Genomic DNA, 14,248 nt, shown 5'->3' with positions numbered 1-14,248 from the left:
CAGCTAATATAGTAAATAGTTGATTTGGGGTAAAAATGTATGATACCTGATACAACAACTAATAATAGAAAAAATAAAATAACATAGAATGTTGTTGTTGTTTTATTGTCTTTGGTTTTGCTGCGTTCTACTACTGACTTGGGTGGGCCTTCATTCCTTGCCAAATTTCGCCTAGCTTTAACCACCATCTACACTATTAAACACTATTTACAATATTCCCACTATTATACTATTAACTGGTTATTATCCCCAAAAATATCAACAACATTAAATAAAATTATAAACAGAACTATAGAGGAAAAATTAAATATTAATGATTATACATGTTAATGTGTAGAAAAATTAGGATGGGGTGTAAGTGACATTATTTCTTGTTTTTTTAACCTTTTTAGTAGGTTTTAATTTCGTTAAATACAAATCCGGCGAACTTAACGCGTCGTCAGATCTATCGTCCACAGAAGTTTTAACATCACTATTTTCAAGTTTAATCTTTCTTTTAGAGCTTGAAGATTTAATCATTTGTGTTGTGAATAACTTGGTCAGCTTTGTTTTAATTGACGTCGGGACTTTTGCGTATAAATTTTCCTCGTTTTTAAGTCGCAAACTTGCAATATTATCGACTAACATATCCTTTGTTATTCCCATCCTTTTCATATACTCTACACAATCTTCTAAACTTCCCATCATCAATTTTTTCATGGTCTAAAAACATTTTAACGTAGTTATGATCTATATCGGTAGGAGTTTAATACACTTAGCTACACTGATTATAATATATAACTAAGTTAAATTAGTGTTTACTAAGAGAAGCAAAATAGTCAATCGAGGGGAAATTTTTAGTTTCATAATACGATCATATTTGAACGTTTGTTTAATTATTTAACTACTATTTACTAAGATTACTAATAGTATTTGTAGTATAAAGTTGGGGGTGATACAGTTTGATAGAGAATATTTAGAAAACCGTCGATGATAAGGTTATATCCGTAGAGTGAAGTTTTATTGCATAGATTGGTACTGATTTCTTTTAAAAGTCGTCTAAAGAATTTTAATTGATATTTTTTACTTGTTTTTGTTTGTGGTTGAAAACTTTCCGAGCCATTGCGGAAATGATAGTCTTTCCTTCAAAACACTTACACACTTATTTATCTAATCCATCAATAACATAATTTTAACCATATTTAATGCTAGATAACTATGTTAATAGTGTAAATTGGAGTATGTAAAAAACCTCGATTGATGGTATAATAGCAGTTAAAGATGATAGATCAGGCAATAATGAGTAAACTTGTGTCTAAACAGAGTCAATTTATTGGAAAATACTTGTGTGAGTATTTTATTAGCAATATCAGCGTAAACATATGTTAGTGATAACTTCGATAGTAGTACCACATTACTCGTGTACTTAAAGTAGTTTTCCTATTATTGATTAATCATTAATGAGTATTTAATTATATATAAACAATGTATGGTAAGATAACACCTAAGTGGCCATAATTTATACTATAATAGGATAAAGTAAGTGTAACTGAGTGAATTGTAACAACAATTGAGTGCACAGGAAGTACCTGTAACATAAGAGGCATTAGACTAAAATCAGTAAAAAACAGCTCATTAACTTTATTAATCTTCTCAGTAAAGCTCAACTTACTCAAATGAAATACCTTGTTACAATTATCAAATAGATTCTGGAAATGCTAAAGCAAATTTACATACATATATTATAATATACAATTATTTTAGGTATATTTTAATATTAGTATAGTGTTGAGTATATAACTGAATTAAGGGTATTACGGATTCATCCTTTTTATTGATACAGGGAGTTATATTTGTGTTTGAGTTGTAGAATTGAAGGTAATTGAGGGTATATCTGAGATCGCCGCTCGACTTGTGATACAACTCCAAGAGTAAGTTTTCAGTCACTTTTATATTTTCCAACTTACAAATCTTGTTGATTCGGTTTATGTACAAATCTATGGGTGGTGGGTTGAAACGCAAATCCAAACACTTGTTACTCAATGTGGACATCTACAACATTTTTTATTCCAGTCAATGGTTTCAAATATGTATTTTTAAGTATGATAAAATAAGATAGAATAAATTCAATTGGGTACAAATAAACAGTAAAACTCGATACAGTTTGTAAAACCAAGAAACTACAGAGGGGATAAATAAAGTAAATAATAGAGGGAATTAACTGGAGTCATAGAACCTTTTGAGAAAATCTATCATTACAAATAAGAATAATTGGACATTTGGTAATGTCAATAAGCTCAGAAATGGCTTGAATACCACCCTTATCTCCACTACTCATGCCATCAACTTCATCAAGTATCAACAATGTTTTTGCTGTAAAATTCGTTTAAACATCTATAACTTACCATTTAGTCCATTAACATTAGAATTATTATTCTTATTCTTAAATGAAGTGTTATTTGTGATGGAGGAAGCAGAATAAATAGTGTTAAGAGTTAGTGTTCCGGTAACAAGTGGGAAAATATTTTCAATGGAGTTTTTACTGCGTTGGTCAGAAGCATTTAACTCGATGACGTGATAATTGAAGAATTGTCCAACCAATTTAGCGCATGTAGTCTTACCAATTCCAGGGGGACCACTCAGAAGAGCAGCTTTAAATTCATCTTTCCCCTTGTCTAATGGAAATATTAGAAGTTGTGAAGTGGTTTGGGGTAGAAATTAACACTCAAATACACTTTAATTACTTGTAAATTTTACGTAATTATTGTATAAATAAGATTAAATTGAGATAAATTATACCATAATTAAGGTTAAAATATGGAATAAATAAAATAATTGTAAGTTAAACCTTTGGGAAAGTGTTGTAGCCAGTCTTTTAATCGCTGTATTGATCTTGGATTACCAATTAATTCAGAAAATCTCTTCGGTCTATACTTCTCAAACAACACCATGCACTCTTTCTCAATACTATTGATGTTCTCCGTATTTCCATCATCTTTTATAGTGTTATCCTCTATAACAATATTCTCAAGTGTATTATCAGTTTTAACATTCTCATCGATATTTGATTGGAGTAGTTGTAAGAATTGTTCTTCGTTTAGGAGTTGAATATTGCGTTTCTTTTTATTATTAAGTTCAATTGCTTTTTTGTACTTTAGGCCAGATTGATAAGGCCTTCCGTCCTCCAAACGGTCACCGTAAACCAAATAATCAGTAACACCACTAACTGCTGAAACAACAATTCCTCCTAGCTTCTTGACCCTTAAAGTGGCTTCCAAACGATCAATACCCATCTCACCAGTAAACACAAATTTCTTACCCTCGATTCTACTGGTACTTTTCTCATTCTCAAAAGTATCTTTGTTCTTTTTGGTAATGGATTTCTTATTTCCGGTGTTAATTTTAACAGTTGTAGTACAAGTAGTAGTATCAGTAGTGTTATGTATGGTAACACTAGAATTAGGAGTGGAAGCACTGTTAAAAGAGTCTGAAGGAACTGAGATAACTGTGGGTGGGGATTCGGATGAAAAGAGTGAAATCATTGGCATTTTTTCCTTAGTCTCATAGAAAGAAATAGTTTTTAAGTCCTCAATAATCCTTTTAGGTGTTAAAAATCCAGTATTCTCCTTTACATGGATATCACTTGTATTGATGGGCGTATTAACTAACTGATTACTAAATACATTATTATTACCAGTATTGGTATTATTGGTAGTGTTAATGGGTGGTAAATCATTGGAGTTGCTAGATGATATGGTGTAAATAGAAGTATTAGATGGTGATTTATCAGGGTTAGAACGAGTTTTGGGAGGAGTTTTAGACATGGAAATAGTATTAAGGTAAGTGTTCATATCAACATCGACCTTTTCTTCAGTTTTAACCCTAACAAAAGTTGAAAGGTCAACTTCCTTCTTCTCATCGTTACAACAAAATTGAATATCAGATTGTAAATTCGAACCAGTTTTTTGATCAACAATTTCGGTCTTCAATTCTTTCAAGGCCAAATTAGAAACTGATTTTACATCTCTCTTATCTTGTTTTTCATCTTTATTTTCATAATCATATCTCACCGACTCCTCTTTTTCATTTTTTTGTTCTTGTGGTACAAGCTCAATTTGGTCTGAGCCATCAGGTTCCAAGAGTTTAAGAGGTTTATGGTTAGAAATGGTTAGAGAGTTTTCATCAGAATTTGAATCCGAGTCACTGGAATGGATAATTCTACTCTTCAATGACCTTCTCCCAATATTCAAAAACTCAAACTCCTCAAACTCAATATTCTTATTCTCATCTTGTTTTGATTCATCCACTTCTTTATTCTTAAAAGATTTTGAATTTCCAGATTTGACTTCACCCGCCTTAGTATTACTAGTATCATTAGTATTCGTAGTAGTACTAGTAGAATTAGAATTGGAAGAGTTAACTTTGGCGAAAAAGAGACGAATATCCATGGAATCCCGATAATTTCAAATTGTCTTAGTTATCCCATTTTACCATTTTGCTGTCGGAATCCTATTATTAATTTAAAATATTTAAAATAATTATTGGTATAAATTGGTTGGAAATGTTTACACAATATTTATTCCTACAAGAAACGCACACAAACTTTATTACCAATAAAACACCATAATAATATTTTTGGAATACCTTATTCAAATCAACTCAATTTACCTTATTTTCCACTTATTTTTTAATCTAATACAATTTACATATTATATTATTACTATGGTATTTACATGGATAAGTGTAATGATATATATAATGGCATAGAAATATAGTAGTATAATGTGTGTGTTGGGAAAGATTAAGAAACAGTGTAGAGCAATAATGTTGAAAGTGTAGTTAAGAGTAATAGTCTTGATAGAGTCTTCGGTTTTACCATTCTGAAGATAAACAATTCAGAATTTCCGTTCAAGTTTGGATAGACGAGGAAGTAGTTGGTCAAAGTAGAGAGCAGAGATCCGTATGCACACCACTGTAACTTCTTAAAAGAAGGAGCTAAGCCAAACGTTGTTATCAACACCAAACTGTTACCCAATATTGCCAATAAAAAAAAAACATCCGATTCCAGTACCTCAACTATATTCAATGTCGTACAATCAAACTAATATTACTATACACTATTATTCGTATTATAAATTATATTAAATATAATAAATTGAAAAATTAAGTGAAAATTACCTTTTTTATCGCCAGTTCTTTCATTATCTATAATATTATTAATACTTTATAATTTAAAAACGAAACCAAGTACTATATAAAAGTTAAATCGTTATAAGAGGATTGTTATAATTGATGATATAGTATAGTAGTGTAAAGGGTTATATACGTTTGGATTGAAGTGAATTTGACAAGAGTTCCCAGAGATGTGAGCCAAAAAGATACCCCCAAGACATGTTGAGTAGTGGCCTTAGTAGTGAAGGATTTACTCTCAAACGTCTATTCAAATATGGAGCAAATGTCGATAATCCTCCTATATATAATTCTAATGGTAGTTAATCATATAGTATACAAACTAATAATAATTCTTAAAATGTGTTAATTAGTGACAAAAAAGAGAAAGTAATTTACTACTTATGGTATGGTATAGTTAATAGGTAAGGAAAAGATGTATAGAGTGGTGGAAGAAGATGTAGGTTAGTAAAATATGTGTAAGAAGAACCTAGAGTAAGCAAGCCATATTTAAGAGTGGTTAATAAGCCACTAGACATTTTGAATTTGTAAATATTTATAAGAAATAACTCTATGAAATAAAATCGAGAATAAATAACATGGGGAATTTATCTATACACAATGTGTGGATACCACAAGATTCCATTACCATATTTATATAAATTTTCGACAACATTCAACTAAAAACAATCGTTTGTGATTATCGACTTATTGATATAACTTAGTTTATCTTCTAATATTGGTCAATGTAATGGTATAAATTAAAAATAATGTAATTTGTACAATGTTACATATTAATTTCCCAAATGACGAGAATCTTGACACCATACTAACAAACTTATTGTTATATAATCTATACACCACCTATTATGGAATTATACAATATTAACGCTTGAATGTACTATATTAACACTTAGCTAACATAAAATTACCTTATGTGGGTACTCAAGTATAAAATTTTAAACTTATTTTTTAGGTTTCCGTTTAATGGTTCTATTTTCCTGAGATTGTATATCAAACACTTTATACTTTAAATCGATTTTACACTTTATTGTTTTTTTACACGCGCATATTAATATAACTACCATTAATAGTATGATATATTGTATAATTCTAGTTAATAGGAAATAATACCAAGTTAACTGTCTCAATGGTTTGGATACTTAATGCCTTGTATTATAAGGATAATACCTTTACATGTATTAAGCTTTTAACTGTTAAGTAGAAGAATGCGTTTAGAGTGTGATTTGTTCAAGGATTATTTGGCTTTTGTTTTTCATTAAACAGTAATGATTTTCTTATTAATTAGTGATTTCAGGTTGGTTTTGTGTTTTTATTGTTTTAATATTATGTAACTCTTTAATTTATTTACAGTTTTTTGTCCTATATATTACTCATGCCACTATTTATGATATTAAGAACACCACGTATCTTATTCAGATCTACCGACATAGTTCTAAAACTTTACTCAACCTCCAAAGTCCCACGAAAACTTTAACTATTCATTAACCTGTCAAACACACCTCAACTTGAAAAACAATATCTCAAGACTTGATCCAAAACATCAGTGATTATGTTCCCAAAATTCAAGAATAATTGATTCACTATCATATAATCCTTAACTTAGTTGTTAAGTCATACCTAATAAGTACAACGAATATAATTAGTACCAACTGATACTAATATACATAATAATCCTGATGATATAAAACTAACACTACAACTTATTATACTCAATAATGTAGCCTTCAGAGTACATTGCTCCAAATATCATTATTAGAGCACCTATGTATTGGGGTATCAAAATCAGGTCACCTCCTTTATTACCTATGAATCCACTGAATCCTAATGCTAACATACACTCATGACACATATAGAATAGAATGGTCAGGAATGTAGACATCTTGGGTTGGTTGATGATGGATCTGGCAACATTGGACTCTCTGTGATGAAGTGAATAAACAAATATAATAGCTAGACAGATTTGAAGTGGAGCTAGTGTAACAAGGAAATGATAAAAATTGCCAGCACCATATTGTGACCACTTCTGGAAACCACCGCTGTTGTATTTGTAGTATTTAACTGACCACTCACTTTTGTGTTTGATTAGGATGGCCTGAATGACTGGTGGAACTATGCTGGCGATAAGAATAAACATCTCAATCTTGTCAACGAGGTAAAATGGAACAATCATTCCTGGAGCTATAGCAGGATATACCATGTAAACAAGACCCATACCTACAATGATCATCAGGACTGGTGAAAGTTGATCGCCGCTAGGATTTTCAGAACCAAACGTAAATGGATGAATGTGTTTCATCTCACTGGGATCCTGAGTTGCAGTTTCAGTAAGTTCTAAGATCAGGTATCCTACTGTCCACAGAACAGCAGCCACAAGGGATATTATGATGGCAACCACTAGGTCTATGTAGACTATGATGAAGTCGCTGTTCCACTTCCTTCTGTTGCCGAATAGGAGGGTTCCAAGGTAGTGTATTAGTGAAGTCATTACTGGAAAACAATTTTCTCCAGCTATGTAGATGGGCAGGTAGCTAGTGTCACAGGCAAATACCAATGGATTAGAGATACCAAAGACAAAGCCTGAAACTGCTATCACGTAGTAAAAGGTAGTGAGATGACCTTGTTCTCCTGGCACATAGACTAACAACAATATAACGTAAGATAAGAAATTAAGCCATTGAGCAAGAATGGATGGCCAAATGATAGCATAGAGCTTCCACCGCTTAAACTCTGGGTTGCCAGTGCCCTGGCTGTCGGAGTCTTTCTTAATTGTGGCTTCAGCTTGAACAATGTGATCCAGTGCGTCACCAATGACGAAGCCTGGCAGACACCAGATCTCCAGTGACGTTGCCATTCTTCTGACAAAGACACTGAATAGGTTTTCTGGTAACCTGAACCTCATGAGGGCATATGGAGCTGTAGAATAACATAGTCTAATATTGAGCATCATGGCAAATCCGGCCAATGGAAATGCGGCCATAAGCAGAGGACACTTAGGATTGTCACCAAACTTCTTACGCTTAGGACAGTTGGTGGCATCAGAGTGATCTTGATCAGGTTTTTGGACAGCATCTACTACGATGAGAGTTATGAGGGCTATAACCAGTACTGAGAGTAGGAGTAGGAGTGTTATGAGCCAGAACTTGGACAGTCTGTTCATCAAAGCTACCAGAACAACACCCAGGCCAGCAGACAGGACACCACAAGCTTTAGCAGTTCCAGTATCGGTCATTGTGGTCACAGGTCAGTATGAGTAGTAGTGGTAGTGGTGGTAGTGGTAGTAACAGATAGCTAGTCCTCAAGAACTCCTTAAGAACTTTGGAGTCACTTATGGTTAGAGTGCTCTTGGACTACAGCAATTAGGTACTATCCACCACTATCCTTATTATTAGTATCTTATAGTCTTCTAGTAGTCTCTCAGTAGTCTCTTATTAGTCTCTTATTAGTGGTTGCTAGTAGTCTCTTATAGTCTCTTATTAGTTTATTAGTAGTCTCTTATTATAACTATCTACCTGTACTATCTACCTGTTTTTTATTACTTATTCAGTATCTATCACATATCTCACTTGGTATCAGATTAGCATTTATTAGATTAGCTATATTAGGATTACATTTCATTACTATTCCTAGTGTTATATTATATCAGCTCATTTCTTTCTATTACATTATATTTCATTACTATTCCTAGTGTTATATCAGCTCATTTCTTTCTATGCACAGTAACAGGTCTCTCCGTAGATCCTTGGTAAACAGATGCTTTAGGTTGTGGTTGCAGTTCTTGGATCCCATTTTGGCCCAGTACTTAAAGGCATTCCAGCCAGTCATTCCTGCTGTAGGCCAATTTTTAGGATCATGTTTCTTATACTCAATAATGTAGCCTTCAGAGTACATTGCTCCAAAGATCATTATTAGAGCACCTATGTATTGGGGTATCAAAATCAGGTCACCTCCTTTATTACCTATGAATCCACTGAATCCTAAAGCTAACATACACTCATGACACATATAGAATAGAATGGTCAGGAATGTAGACATCTTAGGTTGGTTGATGATGGATCTGGCAACATTGGATTCTCTGTGATGAAGTGAGTAAACAAATATGATAGCTAGACAGATTTGAAGTGGAGCTAGTGTAACAAGGAAATGATAAAAATTGCCAGCACCATATTGTGACCACCTCTGGAAACTAGGGTATTCGTAGTATTTAACTGACCACTCACCTTTGTGTTTGATTAGGACGGCCTGAATGACTGGTGGAAAGAATGTGGCTATAAGGAGTACCATCTCAATCTTATCAACGAGGTAAAATGGCACAATGAGACCAGGAGCTATAGCTGGATATACCATGTAAACAAGACCCATTCCAACAATGATCATGAGGACTGGTGAAAGTTGATCGAAGCTAGCATTAGCAGCACCAAACGTAAATGGATGAATGTGTTGCATCTCACTGGGATCCTGAGTTGCAGTTTCAGTAAGTTCTAAGATCAGGTATCCTACTGTCCACAGAACAGCAGCTACAAGGGATATTAGGATGGCAACCCATATGTCTATGTAGACTATTATGAAGTCACTGTTCCACTTCCTTCTGTTGCCAAATAGGAGGGTTCCAAGGTAGTGGATGAATGATGTTAGGACTGGAAATGAATTTTCTCCAGCTATGTATATGGGCAGGTAGCTAGTGTCACAAGCAAATACCAAAGGATTAGAGATACCAAAGACAAAGCCTGAAACTGCTATCACGTAGTAAAAGGTAGTGAGATGACCTTGTTCTCCTGGCACATAGACTAACAACAATATAACGTAAGATAAGAAATTAAGCCATTGAGCAAGAATGGATGGCCAAATGATAGCATAGAGCTTCCACCGCTTAAACTCTGGGTTGCCAGTGCCCTGGCTGTCGGAGTCTTTCTTAATTGTGGCTTCAGCTTGAACGGCGTGGTCCAGTGCGTCACCAATGACGAAGCCTGGCAGACACCAGATCTCCAGTGACGTTGCCATTCTTCTGACAAAGACACTGAATAGGTTTTCTGGTAACCTGAACCTCATGAGGGCATATGGAGCTGTAGAATAACATAGTCTAATATTGAGCATCATGGCAAATCCGGCCAATGGAAATGCGGCCATAAGCAGAGGACACTTAGGATTGTCACCAAACTCCTTACGCTGAGGACAGCTGGTGCCATCGTGACCTTGATCAGGTTTTTGGACAGCATCAACTACAATGAGGACCATGAGGGCTATGACCAGGACTGATAGTAGGAGTAGTAGGGTTTTGAGCCACCCTGAGGACAGTCTGTTCATAAAGGCTACCAGAACTACACCCAGGACTGCAGACAGCACACCACAAGCTGCAGCCCATCCTTTAACTTCAGACATAGTGGTAGTGGTAGTGGTATGAGTAGTAGTAGTGGTATGAGTAGTAGTGACAGTAGTAGTACAGATAGCTAGTCCTTAAGAACTTTTGGAGTCACTTATGGTTTGAGTGCTCTTGGACTACAGCAATTAGGAACTAGTTGTAAGTGACTGCGATGTTAATTAGTATGGTACAGAAATATTATTTAAGTCATAGTATCCATAAGAACAAACATTAAACTTCATCATCAAACATTAAACTTCATCATCAAACATTAAAGTTCATCATCAAACATTAAAGTATCATCATTACAACAAGGTTACAATTTGGAATATCCATACTAATATTATCTCAAGTGGAACAAAGAAATGGATGACTATAGAAAAAGTAATTTATACGAACTAAATACTAAAAAATTTTGGTAACCTTTTACATCCATTACCTTGTGATTTACTTCTTGATCTTCATCATAATGAACTAGTCCAATTTCTTATCTATTTGTTACATCTTCTATTCTTGGATCATTGAATGTGTCATCATATTAGTTATTTCATATTTACACTTGATATCATTAATGATATATTAGGGTATTCAGTTGTTTGCTGTTGAACAATGTATAGGAATGTATTAGACTCATGTCAGAATAAGTTTAATGGTTTTGATGATAATCTTTTAAAGATAAGGAACTGTTTGTTAAGGTTTTACGTTGAGGACATAACTAGGTACTTGATCTTCATATCCTTTTTTGTTCTTTATCACTCTTAAACAGACTTGGAACTAAGTTTCCACTTTAAAGTCAAGTTTCTTACGAAACACTGATGATAATCTTAAGGCAGAATAACATGAAATGATGAAAGGATAGTTGGATTTTCAGATAAAGAACTGATATAGGACAGTCTTAGCCATTGGGATTCCTCAAAAGTATGTTTATGAGTCACAAGTTTCATTATAGGATAACGTAACTGGTGAATTGAAGGTTCTTAAACCTGATGGTGTTTACGACTTAGTAGAAGACGCAAAACATGATGAAAAACCTGGAGTAACTAAAGCTGGGAATTGAAATAGCTGAACAGCAGGGAGATCACCAAGAGAATCTTTAATTAGCCAGTTATTTAAATTATGTCAAAACAAAGTAAATTGTATTGAAATTGATAATAGTATTAATATATGTTACCGTTTAAGAACTCTTGTGATAAACTGTGGAAGTCGGAATTTTAATCTAATAGCAAATTATCATTGTACAATTACATTAGGTGCTAATTTATTTATGAACGATTCAATTTCATCCGATTCAAATGACTTATAGAACAATAAACTTAAAGTAAATTAGCACTTGATTCAGATCTAACCAATTGTAACTGGAGTCTAATCATTTTATATATATTATTAATATTAAATAGATTATTAGTTTCAATTAATTAAACATAAATTAAAATTACCCATTAATCTCGTAGAAGTAATCCACTTAAACTATAACAAAGGAGTTCAGATGATCCAGTATAGTTTCATAACTAGTCACTGGAGTTTTGAAGAATGTGATTGAATAATCCCTTATCAGTTTGGAGGAAATTAAGAAACAGTAAGGTATAAACAGTGAAATCGAATGATAGGTCAATGAAGAGATTCAAGTGCTGATCCCAAATAATCACTTGGTCTAGAGTAGGCTGAAGGACAAACCTAATGAGTGAGAAAATGGCTGGTTTGAACATGTGGACAAAGAAGAGAATACGGAAGTTAGAGAATAACTTCATATGCTGATAGGCTACGGCTGCTTGAGGAGTCAGACCTTCATCTGCAATCCTGGTGTTTATTAAGACAATGTTGAAGTTAGTGGCCATCAGTATGCATATGCAGGCAATAGCATGAACCAGATATCGGCTAATGTCAAAACCACTTACAGCAACTTCAACAAGGCCCATTAGGATACAAATCAAGGTTATTGAACTTATCAGCTGAAATTCAAGAGAGCTTAAGGTGTCTCTGAGAACCTTCCAACCAAGAGATAGCACCACTAGCAGAGTCAAGATGTAGATCTCGTGAAGACGCTTGAAGATGTGACTGATGGCCCAAATGTACCTGGGAATCCTATCAGTCAAACGGACAAAGTAAATAATGACCAGGTCTAAAATGAGAAAGGAAGTGTAGAGCAGGTAGTTAAGTGATAGACAGTAGTTAGCCTTAGAGGCAGATTGTACGTACAGATGGAGGTAAATAGAAGAAATAACAAACGAGATTAGGTAAACGAAGAACCACGTGGCTAAGATGTGAAAGTGGTGTTTCAATTCCAGGGGTAGGTTATGAGAGGTTGGATTCTCAAATCTGACATAGCCTTCAAGAGTCATCTTACGTTGATCAGGATTAAGTAGGAGCAGAATGTAACGATCTGGTTGATCGGAAACGAATTGAAATGTGATAGTATCTGAAACCTTAGTGATTGGAACTCTTAGCTTAGACATGGCACTACTGTAGTAAACATAACCTCTTGAGTTACGAGATGGCTGAACAGTCTCGTAAGGACCATTAGATAGGTATAACTGCCATTGAGAATGTGAAAATAATATCAAGTATACATTATCAATAAATGAATCGTCTTCCAAGGTAGCATTGGTGTTAGTGTTATGTGATAAAATATTAGTAGAGTTATTGTTAGTGGTGTTAGTGTATGCAGACGTTAGATTTAGGTTGTCACTTAGAGCATTAGGAGTATTATTAGTCATAGTGTTGGTCTTGGTAGTAGTAGTGGTTTTAGTAGCAGTAACTGAAATATCCATATTATTGTCAGTTTTGAGATGTTTGATGGAATGAAATATGGTTCGAAAGAGGTGTAGAAGTGAGATATGGTCAGTGAAGGTGTTGGTAGAGGTGTTAGTCATGTTTCGGTTTCTCAAACTAATGGAGAGCAGAGGTTTAGTCTTAATCTTAAGTCTGTTAAATTGTAACATGTTGTCTAGTGATACAGTGTCAACTGAATTATGAGTAGTGGTGATAGTTGAAGTATGACTGTTATCATTATTCATGGTATCAGTGGTGTTGTGAAAATTATCAGAGTAAAGAGTGTTGTAGGTATTACTATGGATAGTGCTATTGTTGTTCTGAGGAATATTTGAAATAACTAAATCATCTTCAATGTCTTCAATAGCTGCGATTTTAACATATCCGTGTAATCGACCTAATTTCCAGATAAATACAATAATGACTGCACATAACTGTGTAGCTGTATTTAAGCAATACATTGAGTGTTAAATGGTAACTAAGGATTGGACATATTAGTGTATACAACTAACTGAATGCTTAAAGTTTGGTAATAAGGTAATGATAATAATAATGATAATGATAATGGTAATGATAATGGTAATGATTGGTAGTAGTGAGTAAGTAGTACCTCCAGACTCTAATGAGAAATAATAAGGTGGAATGAGAAGTTCTTCTGAACCTGAAGAAAGTGTTGGAAAGTCACAAAGGAAAGTCCAAAGGTCATTTCCAGTGTTAGAAATCTTAGAAAGGTCCATAGTATAAGAATATATGGACCAAGTAAGGGCAGAAAAGAGGTAAATCCAAAACCCACTTCCAATCATCATAATTTCAGAAATTTATTTAAATTAATAACACTAAAACAGTTTAGAATATTTAAAATTTTAAATTAAATACAGTTCTAAGATTGTCATTTGAACAACTTATTATTCCACTCACCACACTATTATCTTTTTTCCATATTATAACTTT

At 33.7% G+C, this 14,248-nt stretch overlaps 6 protein-coding genes across 6 annotated transcripts; 1 reads left to right on the top strand and 5 right to left on the bottom strand.

Moving 5' to 3' along the window:
- Window position 1: 1 nt before the first annotated feature.
- TpMuguga_03g02185 (uncharacterized protein) lies at window positions 2-1,241 on the top strand. The gene is made up of 3 exons (XM_061305835.1): window positions 2-737; window positions 795-865; window positions 919-1,241. The coding sequence occupies exons 1-3, from the start codon at window positions 725-727 to the stop codon at window positions 943-945; spliced, it is 111 nt and encodes a 36-aa protein (XP_061161799.1). The 5' UTR covers window positions 2-724; the 3' UTR covers window positions 946-1,241.
- Window positions 327-4,541, bottom strand: RFC1 (Replication factor RFC1 C terminal domain protein). Its single transcript, XM_758500.2, has 10 exons — window positions 2,828-4,541; window positions 2,385-2,654; window positions 2,216-2,352; window positions 1,798-2,031; window positions 1,569-1,697; window positions 1,324-1,419; window positions 1,232-1,294; window positions 1,067-1,149; window positions 939-1,038; window positions 327-702 (listed from the first exon to the last, which is right to left on the bottom strand). Exons 1-10 carry the CDS (start codon window positions 4,425-4,427, stop codon window positions 343-345), a joined length of 3,072 nt encoding a protein of 1,023 aa, XP_763593.2. The 5' UTR covers window positions 4,428-4,541; the 3' UTR covers window positions 327-342.
- Window positions 4,542-4,762: 221 nt separating this feature from the next.
- On the bottom strand, window positions 4,763-6,051 carry TpMuguga_03g00564 (putative integral membrane protein). The gene is made up of 4 exons (XM_061305731.1): window positions 5,639-6,051; window positions 5,306-5,449; window positions 5,158-5,184; window positions 4,763-5,055 (listed from the first exon to the last, which is right to left on the bottom strand). Exons 1-4 carry the CDS (start codon window positions 5,685-5,687, stop codon window positions 4,781-4,783), a joined length of 495 nt encoding a protein of 164 aa, XP_061161063.1. The 5' UTR covers window positions 5,688-6,051; the 3' UTR covers window positions 4,763-4,780.
- Window positions 6,052-6,865: 814 nt separating this feature from the next.
- TpMuguga_03g00563 (uncharacterized protein) lies at window positions 6,866-8,401 on the bottom strand (the record flags this gene model as incomplete). Its single annotated transcript, XM_758498.1, has 1 exon — window positions 6,866-8,401. One exon carries the CDS (start codon window positions 8,399-8,401, stop codon window positions 6,866-6,868), a length of 1,536 nt encoding a protein of 511 aa, XP_763591.1.
- Window positions 8,402-8,859: 458 nt separating this feature from the next.
- Window positions 8,860-10,548, bottom strand: TpMuguga_03g02320 (uncharacterized protein; the record flags this gene model as incomplete). Its single annotated transcript, XM_758497.1, has 1 exon — window positions 8,860-10,548. One exon carries the CDS (start codon window positions 10,546-10,548, stop codon window positions 8,860-8,862), a length of 1,689 nt encoding a protein of 562 aa, XP_763590.1.
- A 1,488-nt stretch (window positions 10,549-12,036) lies between these two features.
- On the bottom strand, window positions 12,037-14,200 carry TpMuguga_03g00561 (putative integral membrane protein; the record flags this gene model as incomplete). Its single annotated transcript, XM_758496.2, has 2 exons — window positions 13,908-14,200; window positions 12,037-13,694 (listed from the first exon to the last, which is right to left on the bottom strand). Exons 1-2 carry the CDS (start codon window positions 14,101-14,103, stop codon window positions 12,037-12,039), a joined length of 1,854 nt encoding a protein of 617 aa, XP_763589.2. The 5' UTR covers window positions 14,104-14,200.
- Window positions 14,201-14,248: the final 48 nt, after the last annotated feature.

The sequence above is a fragment of the Theileria parva genome, assembly GCF_000165365.1.
Source record: "Theileria parva strain Muguga chromosome 3 map unlocalized ctg_530, whole genome shotgun sequence".
Classification (NCBI taxonomy): domain Eukaryota; phylum Apicomplexa; class Aconoidasida; order Piroplasmida; family Theileriidae; genus Theileria; species Theileria parva.
The sequence above is the reverse complement of the archived record's forward strand: the minus strand, read 5'-3'. Positions and strand labels throughout refer to the sequence as shown.

What these genes read in the sequence shown, in the direction of transcription:
- TpMuguga_03g02185 (XM_061305835.1), top strand. An exon ending in TAATACGATCATATTTGAAC is followed by an intron (nt 866 to 918) that starts GTTTGTTTAATT and finishes TAGTATTTGTAG; the next exon opens with TATAAAGTTGGGGGTGATAC.
- RFC1 (XM_758500.2), bottom strand. Translation starts at nt 4,427, where the DNA reads ATGGATATTCGTCTCTTTTTCGCCAAAGTTAACTCTTCCAATTCTAAT. An exon ending in ATGATAGATTTTCTCAAAAG is followed by an intron (nt 2,032 to 2,215) that starts GTTCTATGACTC and finishes AAAATGTTGTAG; the next exon opens with ATGTCCACATTGAGTAACAA. An exon ending in CTAATAAAATACTCACACAA is followed by an intron (nt 1,295 to 1,323) that starts GTATTTTCCAAT and finishes GACTCTGTTTAG; the next exon opens with ACACAAGTTTACTCATTATT.
- TpMuguga_03g00564 (XM_061305731.1), bottom strand. Translation starts at nt 5,687, where the DNA reads ATGTCTAGTGGCTTATTAACCACTCTTAAATATGGCTTGCTTACTCTA. An exon ending in AAATTCACTTCAATCCAAAC is followed by an intron (nt 5,185 to 5,305) that starts GTATATAACCCT and finishes ATAATATTATAG; the next exon opens with ATAATGAAAGAACTGGCGAT. An exon ending in AAGAACTGGCGATAAAAAAG is followed by an intron (nt 5,056 to 5,157) that starts GTAATTTTCACT and finishes CATTGAATATAG; the next exon opens with TTGAGGTACTGGAATCGGAT.